General features: G+C 37.5%; 2 protein-coding genes across 4 annotated transcripts in view; both read left to right on the top strand.

The window, feature by feature from the left end:
* LOC111460792 (flowering time control protein FPA-like) overlaps positions 1 to 9,613 on the top strand; it is a 12,316-nt gene extending 2,703 nt beyond the window's left edge. For both annotated transcript variants that reach the window (XM_023104085.1, XM_023104086.1), the window contains 5 exons: positions 1,869 to 2,114; positions 2,545 to 2,637; positions 2,939 to 3,948; positions 4,595 to 5,988; positions 9,192 to 9,613. In XM_023104085.1, coding sequence (XP_022959853.1) covers positions 1,869 to 2,114; positions 2,545 to 2,637; positions 2,939 to 3,948; positions 4,595 to 5,969 — 2,724 coding nt within the window. In that variant the 3' untranslated portion in view covers positions 5,970 to 5,988; positions 9,192 to 9,613. The remainder of the gene's footprint in view (positions 1 to 1,868; positions 2,115 to 2,544; positions 2,638 to 2,938; positions 3,949 to 4,594; positions 5,989 to 9,191) is intronic.
* A 617-nt stretch (positions 9,614 to 10,230) lies between these two features.
* Positions 10,231 to 13,155, top strand: LOC111461106 (B-box zinc finger protein 24). 2 transcript variants are annotated; one of them, XM_023104587.1, is made up of 3 exons: positions 10,231 to 10,756; positions 11,879 to 12,178; positions 12,685 to 13,148. In XM_023104587.1, exons 1-3 carry the CDS (start codon positions 10,574 to 10,576, stop codon positions 12,910 to 12,912), a joined length of 711 nt encoding a protein of 236 aa, XP_022960355.1. In that variant the 5' UTR covers positions 10,231 to 10,573; the 3' UTR covers positions 12,913 to 13,148. The 2 variants fall into 2 exon arrangements, with proteins under 2 accessions (XP_022960355.1, XP_022960353.1); XM_023104585.1 differs by having other exon boundaries at positions 10,245 to 10,756; positions 12,682 to 13,155.
* The last annotated feature ends 697 nt before the right edge of the window (positions 13,156 to 13,852 follow it).

Below are 13,852 nucleotides of genomic sequence, written 5' to 3' on the forward strand. Positions count from 1 at the left end.
GGGGGGGGGGGGGGGGGGGGGGGGTGTTCGAGAGTGTGCTTTGGGTGAGAAGGTTAAACACGAAGGATATGAACCAATAGTTTCTTGTTTAAGTTTTTCTTAAAGTACTTTATTGCAACCTTAGTTCATTAAAAAAATGTTGCCATGAGGTACACGCTCAATAAGGATGGGTACACTCTTCTCATAATTTTGTAATTGTCAATTCTACTGGCTGATGGACAATGATGAAAAGAATATCAAGATTCAAGGAGTAACTAATTTATTTGGTTTAAGAACTTAAGAACAATTAGGGTTACATATATATATTTTTTTGGCAGAATCTAATCTTTTTTCAATAGCAATTGGCCTTGGTGTCTTAGCTCTGCTACTTGACTGCCTAATTGACATTTGGTGTGTTTTACTTGATAGGAGTTTATTTGAGCAACTCTTTTTTCTTTTTTACTTGGAACATCTCAGTAGATAGGCTACTCCTGTTTGGAAATGTTTTCTGGGCATGTCAATCCTTCAAGATTGATGCTTGTTTGGAAATAGCATTTTCTTTTAATTTCAGTCATTGAACATAACTCTGACATTGACCTATACTGCCTAAAAAAAACAAAATCTCCATTGTTTCAATGATTCCAGGGTGGGACATCAATGAAATTTTAGAATCTGTTTCCCTTTAAAAGAGAGAGATACATGGATCATATGTATGATTCTTTGCGTTTTTAACCCTCAGGGATTTCAACTCTTAGAGATCTTAAACCTTGAAGACTAAAATACCATGAGGAAGTGCTGTTTTCTTTTTCTGGTTAGAAGCCGAGGAATATATGTTAATATAGACAAAAAGGAAGACATCTTAAGGGCAAGGGGTAGAGAGAACCCCTCCCCAAATAAAAGAATCAACACAAAAAAGCCTTCCAATTTCTATTAGTCAAAGCAAGGTTATAGGTGCACTGAAAATCTGTGACTGGAACTCCACCAAGAAGCCATGTGTTGTATAGACAAAAGAATCTTCCAAGCTCCTCCTATCTTCAACGTTTTTAAGATTTAGTTCCTTCCATGTTGTCCATAAAGTAGCTTTAACGATGCAGCCACATAGGATCTCTGCTTTTGCCCTAAAACAAGTTCCCAACAAAGCCTCAAGTAACTAATGTGTATGGATGCATATTTTTAAAAGAGAGTTGATAATTATTTTCCTTTCTTGATAGTTCAATTGGAGAGCCTCTTGATGTTCTCTATGACTTTTTAGTGCAGACTCCTTACACTCCACTGTGTCTTGATTTTTTAAAAAATATAATAATTTATTGTCTAAAAGAAAATTGTAACACAGACTTAATTCACTCTCTCCACAGCCTAGTTTAAAAATGTAGCTCGTGGTTATAAAAAAGGTTTTAGGTGTTAGGTCTAACCTGGTCGTTTATGTAAGAAGCCCCTTGTTTGTTTCAAATACATGTAAATCAGGCCAAAAAATTTGTTGTCAAACTTGGAATATATCTGATTAGGTATGGATGAAAATCATCAATATCGCAACAACTACCGTATGCTTCAGTTTTATTTCCTTGGAAACTACCTATTGGATAATGGATACATCATTTAAGGCTGGTAAATGAGTCTATCTAGTAGATTCATGAATCAAATATATTCTTAGTGGATCTTCTAATTAGAGTTCTTATCTTCAGCTTTAAGTAGTATTTTCCTTAGTTGCTTAAGCTTGAGTCTTGTATCTTATCATATCAAAAATAGAATCTCGAGTAATTGAGAAAATAATATTTAGTTTTTCTTTAATGTTATGCATGCATGTTAGTGAGACACATTCATGTATTAGGTTTCTTGCTAAATAGCTCTAGAAACTGGAATTGTTAGTTCCTGACAATTTTTGTTTTCAGGCCAAACCTTGTAGGAATTTATGGGTCGGCGGTATTAGTCCAGCTGTTTCAAGGGAACAACTTGAAGAAGAATTTTCCAAATTTGGTAAAATTGATGAATTTAAGTTTTTGCGAGATCGGAATACTGCATTTATTGAGTATGTTCGGTTAGAAGATGCATCACAAGCTTTGAGAATCATGAACGGGAAACGCATTGGTGGAGACCAGATTCGAGTTGATTTTCTTCGATCACAGCCGATGAGAAGAGTAAGCTTGTTCAGAACTTAATGAGCATCAATGTGTTGTATTGATATGTTTGCACCATTTAAAAACTAGGGCAGTTACTTTCTTTATGTATTGACTTTACCCTTGATTTTTACTGGATTGGATTTTCTTGTCCTTGGATGTTGTTCTGAGCTATAATATTATATTATTTTCTGATCTCTCTTCTTGCTGAAAAAATTGAATTGAAGATGGGAAAAAATTGTGTTTAGTGCTCGTTCTAGATTGCTGCGCATATGTTCTTTCTCTTTCCATAGCATATGTAATATTTGGATTCCTTCATACTTGAACATTCTGCAATGCATATCCTTAATTTAAGATTTCCTTTATGGACAACTTTTGTATTAATTTTGAAATTAGTTTATGTGACCTCTTTTCTCTCTATAGCTAATATAATTAACCTAAATCTTTTTAGGACCAGTGGCCCGACTCCCGAGATGGGCATGGGCAGCTTCAGGGTAGAAATGTGGGGATGGCTGATTTCCAATCTGGTTATAAAAGACCTCTGGTGAGTCTTCTGGACCTGTGACCTTTTGTAATCGTCAATGTTTTACCATTATATATAATGGTTAATACTTTACAAATACAAATATGTAAAAGCTTTTGCAGACCTGTGCACATTGTTGATGTTATAGTAACTACAACCATACCTGGGTCATGGAGGTATTTTCTAAGGTTTATACTTAGGATATGATAAAAGACTAATTCACCATTTTCCATAGGACAATCTTCTTCTCACTTTATGAATGACAGTTAGTTTCTTGTTTATTTTATATCATAGAAATTTAATCGTTGGATAATTATTGCAGCATACTCAATCTTCAGAACTACGTAGAGATGGACCTCCCAGCAAGGTTTTGTGGATTGGTTACCCTCCATCTGTTCAAATTGATGAACAAATGCTCCACAATGCGATGATTTTATTTGGTGAAATAGAGAGAATTACGAGTTTCCATTCTAGGCATTTTGCATTTGTAGAATTTAGAAGTGTTGATGAAGCGCGGCGTGCTAAGGAGGGTCTACAAGGACGGCTTTTTAATGATCCTCGGATTACTATTATGTTTTCAAACAGTGATCCGGCACCTGTAAAAGAGCACCCTGGCTTTTATCCTGGTGGTAAAGAGACTAGGCCTGAAATGTTCTTCAATGAGCATCAAATCCGTCCTCCACAAATGGACATGTTAGGACATCCTCACCCAATGGTGCAAAATAAGTTCCCTGGTCCATTGCCAGCTAATGGCATTCTTGGACCAAATACAGCAGTAAGACCACCACCCTTTGGTCCTCCACAGGGTATCTCAGGCCCTCCTGAGTTTAATGACTTCACGACATCGCATGGTTTCCATGATGCAAATTCAAAAAATGTGTTGGGTCCAAATTGGAGAAGGCCATCTCCTCCTGCACCTGGGATACTTTCTTCTCCAGCTACTGGTATTCGTCCACCTCCACCTGTGAGGTCCACTCCAAATTCGTGGGATGTTTTGGATGTAAACCAATTCCAAAGGGATTCTAAACGATCAAGGATAGATGGTCCATCATCCTTAGACGATGCTTCTTTTCCTCCAAGAAAAATGGATAACCGGGGCATGGGTTTTGATCAGCAATATGGGGTTGGTCCATTAAGTGATGGAGGATCTTCTGTTTCATATACCAATGCTCCTGTGAAGACTCATGCTATCCCTATAGGTGCAAGGGCACCAGTTAGTGGCCAGAGCCATGGTGACAATGATTTTATATGGCGTGGAATAATTGCCAAGGGTGGAACGCCTGTTTGTCATGCTCGTTGTGTCCCCATAGGCGAAGGAATAGGAAGTGATCTGTAAGTATCAGTTTTATTTTTGATATTTTTCAAATAACATGTTTGTATTAATATAATTTGTTTAGCTTCCCACTTCCCATGGGATGCCATGGAGTTGTATGGAAAAAACTGCACCTAATTAATTCAAATGGTATCTAGGAATAAAATGTTTTGGTTCACTCTGTGTGTGTATATTTTTGAATGCTTGTTTTTCTGCTGTTCTTCGGGGTATTTGGTGGGAAAAGAATATAGTAATTTTAGGGTTTGGGAGAAATTTTCTGATGAGACGTGGTCTCTTGTCAGGCTTAATGCATCTACTTGGGCCTCAGTTTCCAAGAATTTCTATAATTTCTACTTGCTTCCTAAAGCATAGAGATTATTCTGGTACCCTGCTTAAAGCATCACCTCGGATCTTTAAAGCTAAAGGGAAACACCGTAGTCTTTGTTTCTTTAGAATTTAAGTCAAGAATTTTGACAACAATTGTTAAATGAATTGGCAGATATTTGCTTCATATTTTTGTTATGAACTGAACTTAGTTTGAAATGCCAGTCTAGATGTGAACTTGAAGGTTCCAACTAGAGATCTAGTTGGGTGGAGATGATGATGTATGGAATCTTATATTCTTACTATTCATCTATTTTAATGTTTCCGTTTACTATTTTGCAGTCCTGAAGCAGTCAATTGTTCAGCAAGAACTGGGCTGGATCAGCTTGCTAAACATTATGCTGAAGCCACTGGATTTGACATTGTCTTTTTCTTGCCAGACAGCGAGGATGACTTTGCATCCTATACAGAATTCCTGCGTTACCTTGGTGCAAAAAACCGTGCAGGTGTTGCTAAGTTTGATGATGGAACTACAATGTTTTTGGTTCCTCCTTCAGAGTTTTTGAGAAAAGTCTTGAAAGTTGCGGGCCCAGAACGGCTTTATGGTCTCATTCTCAAATTTCCCCAGGTTCCTCTTAGTGAATCGACTCACCAGCAGTCCTATCTACCCATTCCTACATCTGACTATGGTGAGAGACAGCAAGTCTTGTCTTCACGAGCTGAATACGGGTCAGTGCCTTCAAAGCAGGAGCAACTTCTTCCAATGGATTATAATAGGGTTCTGCATGAGGAAACCAAGGAACCCCCGAAACCCCTTCTACCTGCAAGTGAGCCACCATCTGTTCAGTCCTTGCCTCACGAGTATGTTACTAACAATAATACGGCTGCAGTCTCACAAGCTGGGTTATCATTAACACCAGAGCTTATTGCCACCTTAGTTTCTTTACTGCCTGGCAAGACACAGTCGTCCAGTTTAGAAAGTGCCAAGCAACCAGCCATCTCACCACAGCCTCCAATGCCTACTGTTGATTCTAATAAAGGGACTACATCTGAGGGATGGATTGGTCATCAATCTTCTGAGCTAACCGGTCAGCCATTTCAGCAAATGGAAAATCATTTTAATTCTCAGGGACAAAGTCTTTCTCAATTTCAGCCTTATCCACCTCTCCCGCAAACACCAAACCAGCATGCACCACAGATCATGGGAGCAACCCAAATTCAAGATGCTGCTGTCGGTCTGCCACAGCAGCAGCATGTACCTATTCCTTACAGGCCTTTGTCTACTTATTCTGCCCCTCCTGAGAATGCACAAGCTTCTGGTTTGCCCTTTGTCAATCCTCAGTATCAGCACGATGTTTCTCAAATTAACCAGAGAGGTTATGGGTCAGTCAATGAAGTTGATACTTCTGGGTATGGTGCACCAGTTGTGCAGCAATCAACGAACACTGCGACCTTATCTAATCAAGGTCAGGGTTCTACATCACAGCCACAACCTGTTACCCATTTAGCATCTGATAGGGGGAACCCTGAGCTTCCTTATCAGATGGAGCATCTCCAATCTGCAAACCTTGGCGCTGGCAATGGGACCAGTGATGTTGAGGCTGGTAAGGACCAGAGATATCGATCTACGCTTCAATTTGCCGCAAATTTACTCCTTCAGATCCAGCAGCAGCAGCAGCAGCCACAGCAAGCAGGCTGGGGTTCAGGAAATCAATAATGAGCAGCTCTTCATCTAGGTAATCCCCTGTACTTGACTTTTAATCTTCTTGGTGGCCAAGATCTTTCAGTGGTTGCATATGATATTTGCATATAATATCTGATTGGTTTGTGATTTTCTATTTAAATGCAAGTTCCTGTAGTTGGCTGAATAGAATATGTTCTACTTCTTATGACATAGGGTTCGTTTAGCTTCTTTTCTTATGGTTGGTTGGTGATATATTATGCAGTACTTCAACTTTGCGATTCTGGTTAAGTTGTTGCACAAGTTTTTATGATGTCAATTGGGTGCTATTGCGGTCATTTTGCTGCATAATCTAGTTAGCTTCTTTGAGGTTCTTTCTTCCTAGGTATTTGGTTAGGAATTTTTGGGGTATCTAGCTTCTCTCTCTTCTTTTTGCTTTTCAATACAGATGATGACTTAGGTGTAGTTAAGTAGGCGATGGGGAGTGATAACAAGGCCCTCCAAGTTCTCCATCTAGATACAAGAAATAGCCAAGCCTTGAATTTGGTCAAATTCCAAGATGTACAAGTATCTACCACCTAGGGAATTGACTTTTTTAACCAGAAACTTTTTTCATTCAGCAAGTTGGGAGATTGATTGATTGGTGGTTGATTGTTGAACTAAAATCTAGTCAAGATTTCAAGAACTGGTTTTAGGAAGTTGTAAATAAACATGAGTTGTAACTAAAAACACTTGGTTTTTCTAAAAGCAGAGAAATGACATAGAAGGCGGTTAAATTAAATGAGCTGGGTTGGTTGAGTTGAATCAGATGTTTATGGATTGATCTGGTGGCAGTGGCATAGTCTTTACCTAAAGTGATAATTTTGAGTTTGGGAGACGGTAGTTATATATATATTATGTTTCCATTGATAGAAGACTCTTAATTGTGCATATCATGAACCGTTCCTATCAGAACCAAGTCCTACTATTCTTAGAGATATATATTATTAATCTTCTGCTGAATGCATCTTGATTGGTATCACACATTGAAACTGGTGGCAGTGGCATATTCTTTACATTCAGTGATAATTTGAGTTTGGGAGACGGTAGCACTTTTTCTTTCATTATTTGTGCTTAATTCTTTAATCTCTGTAAAACTATGTGTAAGCAGGAATTTGTTTTGAGGGTAGTAAAATGTTTAGTCTTGTATAATACTTTTAATGTTTAGCTGACATTCTTTTCCCTTACCTTAATGAACTATGACCAAAAATGCGTACAAATGAAACATAAAGTACTTAATACCAATTTTGCAAATGAAACATAAAGTACACCATACCGGCTACATGTTATCGTATATCTTAATCAAGGAGCTCAATGAATACAGCTATGAACCCTTAAAGTACGTTTCTGTGAGAAGTTAAAAGCTGCAATATTCATTACACCCTTGAGACCATTACATGTTGGCCGAGGGGTCATAAAGAAATAAGCTCATAGTCTCTTTGTGATCATGAGTACAAACCATGGTGGCTTCTATGAATACAGCTATGAACCCTTAAAGTACGTTTCTGTGAGAAGTTAAAAGCTGCAATATTCATTACACCCTTGAGACCATTACATGTTGGCCGAGGGGTCATAAAGAAATAAGCTCATAGTCTCTTTGTGATCATGAGTACAAACCATGGTGGCTTCTATGAATACAGCTATGAACCCTTAAAGTACGTTTCTGTGAGAAGTTAAAAGCTGCAATATTCATTACACCCTTGAGACCATTACATGTTGGCCGAGGGGTCATAAAGAAATAAGCTCATAGTCTCTTTGTGATCATGAGTACAAACCATGGTGGCTTCTATGAATACAGCTATGAACCCTTAAAGTACGTTTCTGTGAGAAGTTAAAAGCTGCAATATTCATTACACCCTTGAGACCATTACATGTTGGCCGAGGGGTCATAAAGAAATAAGCTCATAGTCTCTTTGTGATCGTGAGTACAAACCATGGTGGCTTCTATTTTGGATGTTAAATATTGAGTTTCTTGATACTAAATATTATAGGATGAAAATGAAATGAAGGTTAATTGAAGGGCACGGAAGCTCCTTTGTATTCATTCACAGTAAGAATACATATAATGCATATTCGCATGTTTATATTAATCGCTCTTAGATTGAATCAACTCGACCAGGCTTCAACCGTTATGATCTCGTGTACACTCTTTAACCTTGAGAGCCTACCTTTGTAAACCAACTCGACCAGGCTTCAACTGATATGATCTCATGTACAATTTTTAAGCTTGAGAGCCTACCTTCGTAAACCAACCTCCACTACTCTATAACCTAGAAGGTAACAAGGCTACCTTTTACCATAATTTACGAGTAACGGAACTGATTGCTCATCAAAATTCAAATTTTGGACTCCTAGTTTGTGGGTTTTTTCGTGTAAAGCTTAAGATCTTCTGCTCGGTTTGCAGTTAGCTAGTTTTGACAATGCTATCTCGTTAGTTTTGATGTTGCTATCTTGTTGTTCTGGCTTTTTGAATAAATCAATTGTTGGTAGCTAGCATGTACAATAGAGTTAATAGGATAAAAAAGACTGTCAATAAAAATTGTATTAGTTGGTCTGCAATTTTCGTTTGCGAATTGTTGATTGTATTGTGCAGGGGCCAACAGTTTTCATCGTTTAGTATGAGGTAAGGTACGTATATTAATTGGTAGTTGCATAGGAAATGAATTATGAAGGATTTCGTTGCGCCTGTCGTATTAGCTTTTTTGGATAAACTCTGTTTTGCTTCGACTAGATTTGATCCGGTCTAGATGGAGGTAAAAGAAAAATCAAAAAGGAAACGAGGAAAACACTGTTTAGAATAGTCTCTATCGTACCTCGATGTGTCCAGGCACACGTTAAATGTGTCTGATCGTTACATACACTTGAAAATTTTGTATATGCTCGAATGTCGGAGAAAGACGATGAGTAATGAAAGAGATTTGTGCTGGAAATAGAAAAATATATTGGCTTTATCCATTTGAAAAATAACTACATCACAAATATGGAGTGGAGTTCAAACTTACTCGAACCGGGTACCGTTGTATTCGAGCTAAAGATGAGTGATTTAAACTGGGTTAGTCTGTGCTGTTGAAACCCAGAAAAACACAGCAATTCCCGATGTTTGTATGGATCGTTTGTGTGGTTTTGGCTATCAATAATTGATTAAATTGTGACATTATTTTGGTATCAAAGTTGAACCCTTATTGTTTTTGAACTGAAATGAAGCGAAAATGCGTGTAGGTAAAGAAAGGTGAAAGGAAAGGAAAGGAAAGGAAGATATGCGTTAAATTATGGGTTTTGTTTGAGCAGAAGAAGCAGGTGGTGGATGGGGACCCTTCGTTTTCTCCCTTCAAGCGAATTTGAGTTTTGTGCAATCCTTTGTACCATAGCTTCAACCCCCAACATTTCAACCCCTCTTTTAACGCTGCTTTGTTCTATCACTTTATTTCATATTGAAGCTCATCAATGAGATTACCATTTTGATCACTGAAAAACAGAAATATATCGGTAGCGTTCGTTTGTTCGTTCAGGTTATCCCCTTTTTGTATCTCTATGAAATACGAGCTCGTTCGAAACTTGCAAACGATTGTCTTTGCTTTCTCTATTCATTTGTACGTTTGAGTATACATTTTGTATATGAATCCTTTTAGAATGTATGAGTTTTTGGTCAATGTTCGTTAAGTTAATGTTTAGCCTACAACTTTCGTACGTATTTCACACCTAAAGGTTTTAATTTTGTCATCTCCTTCGACGGTTTCATAACTAGGATGAAAGTATTTTAGTAACTATGTGTGGAGGGTGGGAGACGAGGGATAAAATATAAGCTAAGTGAGGTGTCGGTGGTTCGGTTAGGATCAATTTTACGTTGAAATTGATTGACATTGACTTGTTGAACATGAAAGCATCTTGAGATAAAAAAATATCATTGATTTCAAATATTAAGTATGCAAATGACTGCCAAACATTCGTATACGTTCGCATAAATATGGCACGTATGATTACTTTGTCAAAACAATCACGAAAAGTATTATTATTATTAGTATAATTATATTCAGAAGAAAAAAATTGGGTTGTACAGAAAGGCTTAGAAAGGTAGGTTCGTTAGATAGCGGAACTCAAATTTGGATTGTAATGATTTGGTTGAACACCCTCCAAAAGGGTTGTATGGAAATTGTATGGAAATTGCTGGCGTGGAGAGTTGCAAAAGAAATTCACATTGATTGCAAGAATAGTTGTTGTTCCCCGTCGTACAAAATTGATGATGCTGTTCATCAATAATTTTTTAGGCCTCAAAATTCCTCAGCCACAAACCAATCCACCTCCACAGCCACACAAATGGCGTCCACCCTTTTCCGCCTCGTTGTCTCTTCCACCTTTCTTACTTTCCATGTCCAAAAATCTAAACCCTTATCGTCTCACCCACCATTTACTCCCCCTTCTCTTCTACCTTTTTCTCCACTAACAATCGGTTTCCGTTCTTCTTCTGTTCGATCTTTTCCGGTCGGAGTTGCTGTTTTTCTCTCAAAATTTCATGGATTTGATGGTCTCGGAGTAGAAAAAAGGGCGGAGGTGGAATTTCCGGGAATCAGTTGACGATCGTAGTGGTAACCTAGAGGGATAAGATGAAAATTCAGTGCGATGTTTGTGAGAAAGCTCCTGCTACTTTGATTTGTTGTGCGGATGAAGCGGCGCTTTGTGCGAAATGCGATGTTGAAGTTCATGCTGCTAATAAGCTTGCGAGCAAACACCAGAGGCTTCTTCTTCAGTGCCTCTCTACTAAGCTTCCCAAATGCGATATATGCCAAGTAATTGCGATCTCTGTTGCTTCACTTTGGTTTCTTGCTTGTTCATTTGCTCATTTCGTTGATCTGATCGTTTTTCTTCTGATATGATGAATTTAGATGAAAGATTATTAAGTGTGGATGATAATCTCAACATAGTTTACTTAAATCACTGTTTAATCCGAAGTGATTTTGCAACTGTGGATGATAATCTCAACAAAGTTCACTTAAATCACTGTTTAATCCGAAGTTACATTCAAGTTTATTAGGTTCTAGTAAACCTAACCCTTTCATGTGTACTCTAATCACTCTCTATCACTCGTGAGATTCGAAGTTCTTAAGAAGTTTGAATCCAGGACCTTCAGTTTTTACTTCAATCATCCGTTTTTGGGTGTAGAAGTTAGGATTCGAATTTGGATTCAGTTGATACCATGTTAATTTATCTCTATCCCAAAAGATTTAAGCTTATAAGTCATGTTGAATTTGATATTTTGATTATATATTATGAACACATGATATCATATCAACACAAGTCGAATTATTTTGCTACTTGTTTGCTGTTGGGTAGAGCACACATGATAGCAGGAAAGATGATGTAACAGCCCAAGTCCACTACTAGTAGATATTGTCCTTTTTGAGCTTTTCCTTTTGGGTTTCCTTCAAGGTTTTTTAAAATATGTTTGCTAAGGAGAGCTTTCCACACCCTTGTAAAGAATGCTTCGTTCTCCTCCCCAACCGATGTGGGATTTCCCATTTTGAAACGGCTGCAAAATCCAGAATTAGTATTTGTTTCGATATACTTTGTTCGTATGGTCTGTGTTTTCCTTTTTAGTTGTGAAGTTCAGACATGAAATCATATAAGAAGTTCTTGCAGCATGATTTGATGTTGAAGTATGCATTAAGGTCTCAAATTTATGTTATCGTCAAGGTCCCGAATATTTGGACAAAAACATGCAAAGATATAGCTGGTGTTAAGTAAGTTATAAACCATCATCGTTCGTTAGATACAAATAAGATAATCGAAGAGAGTCGGCTTCGAAAAATTCATGTTTACCTTGAAGGATGTTCATTTTTGTGGTAGAAAAGTAGGAAGCCGTTTAGTTGAGATGAGAAATGCTGAGTATTGTATATCTCATATGGTATCAGGACAAGCCGGCTTTCATTTTCTGCGTTGAAGACAGAGCACTTTTTTGTCAAGATTGTGATGAACCAATTCATTCAACTGGTAGTCTTTCAGCAAACCACCAGAGGTTTCTAGCCACTGGAATCAGAGTGGCCATGAGCTCAAGTTGCACGAAGGACGTCGACAAGGTCAAAATGGAACCTCCAAATCCGAAGAACCCTCAGGTTCCTGCTAAAATGCCTTCACAACAAGTTCCTAACTTCACATCCCCATGGGCGGTTGACGACTTTCTCCACTTCTCCGATCTCGAGTCCTCTGACAAGGTAAGTAAGCTAGATGCTACACCCTCTACACATCCACTTATTTGCCTTTTGTGATCATACTTCAACACTGTAATTCGTGCCAGTTTAGAAAGCATAAGTTTTTGAACGTTTACTTTCCTGCATCGACACATCTTTTCTTTCTCCTCCGAAAGATCACGCACACACTTATTTAAATTGAAGTGTCTGGACTAACTAGCACACGTTTTGACTATCCTCACAGGACAACCTACGACATTTGGTTGTTAAGGAAACCCGCGGGATATTGAATCATGAGTAGGAGTCTTTTATTATTTACACGACCCTTATTAACCACAGGGCCAAGCTATGGTTGTTCATTAAATCCATACCCTGCAATGTCGTATGGGAGTTATGATGCACGTCGGATTGGATTGTTTTCTTTTGAGATTTCTGGTGTTACTGTTGCTAACATAGAGGCAAACATGTGACAAAGAATTGCATTACTATTACTTGATTCATAACTTACGATCAAATCCATTGTGCAGCAGAAAGAAGATCTAGAGTTCGGAGAACTAGAATGGCTAGCAGAAATGGGGCTGTTTGGGGAGCACGTTCCTCAAGAAGCTTTAGCTGCTGCTGAAGTTCCTGAGCTTCCTACATCACACTCAGGTAGTGCATTCGCATACAGGCCGACGAAGTCGAGCATGTCGTACAAAAAGCCTAGGATCGAGGTGGTAGACGAGGATGAGTTTTTTACCGTTCCCGATCTCGGATGAACAGGAAGAGACAAGTTAGTATGGTTATGAATAATAATACAGTTTAGTTTATAGGCTTGAATAATGATTATATTATGCAGTAGTATTGTTCACATCTCTGGTTTGGTAGTATGCATTATAGGAGTTTTCTTTGATCTTTTGCCTACAATATTTGTTTTTTACTTTTGCTTTTCTACCTTATTGTAACTTTTGGATCTTATATGACAAATTTAAGATTATTTTAAAGAATGGTAACTCATCCTTGTCAAAAAAAAAAAAAAATTTAAGAGTTTATCTTTTGTTCGCCGTAGTATTATGATCAATCTTTCCTTTCGGATTTATCTATCTATCTATCTATGATCAAAACGATGAGCTGTTCAACCAATGTACGTATGTTATAATGAAGTATACCACTTGAAAGTATGCCCGCACGTGGTAATATAAAATGAACAAAAATAGCACGAAGGAATATAACCTTTTTAAGGTAAGCCACGTCCGCCCGTTTGCTTCATTATCTTGCATGTCTAATTGTTATCACTGTAATTTCATTTAATTACCTTCCTCTACTTACTCTTCGTAAATCTTTCCGATAGTACTTGTTGATGCACTAATTTATGCTTAAAATAGTGTGTTAAGTGACAGGTAATACTTGCTGATGCACTAATTTATGCTTAAACTAGCGTGTTGAGTGACGAAACGTTTTACGTGCACAATTATTCTAACCCACTCATTCCACATCAATTGACTCAGTTTCCTTTCATGATTTTAAATATGCTTATTACAACTTTTTAAATTTGTCCGAGATTTATTAGAATAACTTTTTTGTTAAATTAAAAGAATAAAATATTACTTTAATTTAGCAAATATATATATTAAAAAATTGAGTTCAAAATAAAAACATTATTTTATATGGAACATATTAATATTAAAACAATATATAATTTGAAGTTAGCCCATGAAT

This window comes from Cucurbita moschata, unplaced genomic scaffold, assembly GCF_002738365.1.
Source record: "Cucurbita moschata cultivar Rifu unplaced genomic scaffold, Cmos_1.0 Cmo_Scf00024, whole genome shotgun sequence".
In the NCBI taxonomy this organism is placed as follows: Eukaryota; Viridiplantae; Streptophyta; class Magnoliopsida; order Cucurbitales; family Cucurbitaceae; genus Cucurbita; species Cucurbita moschata.

Excerpts from the sequence above, each read along its gene's own strand:
- LOC111461106 (XM_023104585.1), top strand. The coding sequence starts at position 10,574 with ATGAAAATTCAGTGCGATGTTTGTGAGAAAGCTCCTGCTACTTTGATT. Across the intron at positions 10,757-11,878 it reads CCAAATGCGATATATGCCAA|GACAAGCCGGCTTTCATTTT; the intron begins GTAATTGCGATC and ends ATATGGTATCAG. Across the intron at positions 12,179-12,681 it reads ATCTCGAGTCCTCTGACAAG|CAGAAAGAAGATCTAGAGTT; the intron begins GTAAGTAAGCTA and ends TCCATTGTGCAG.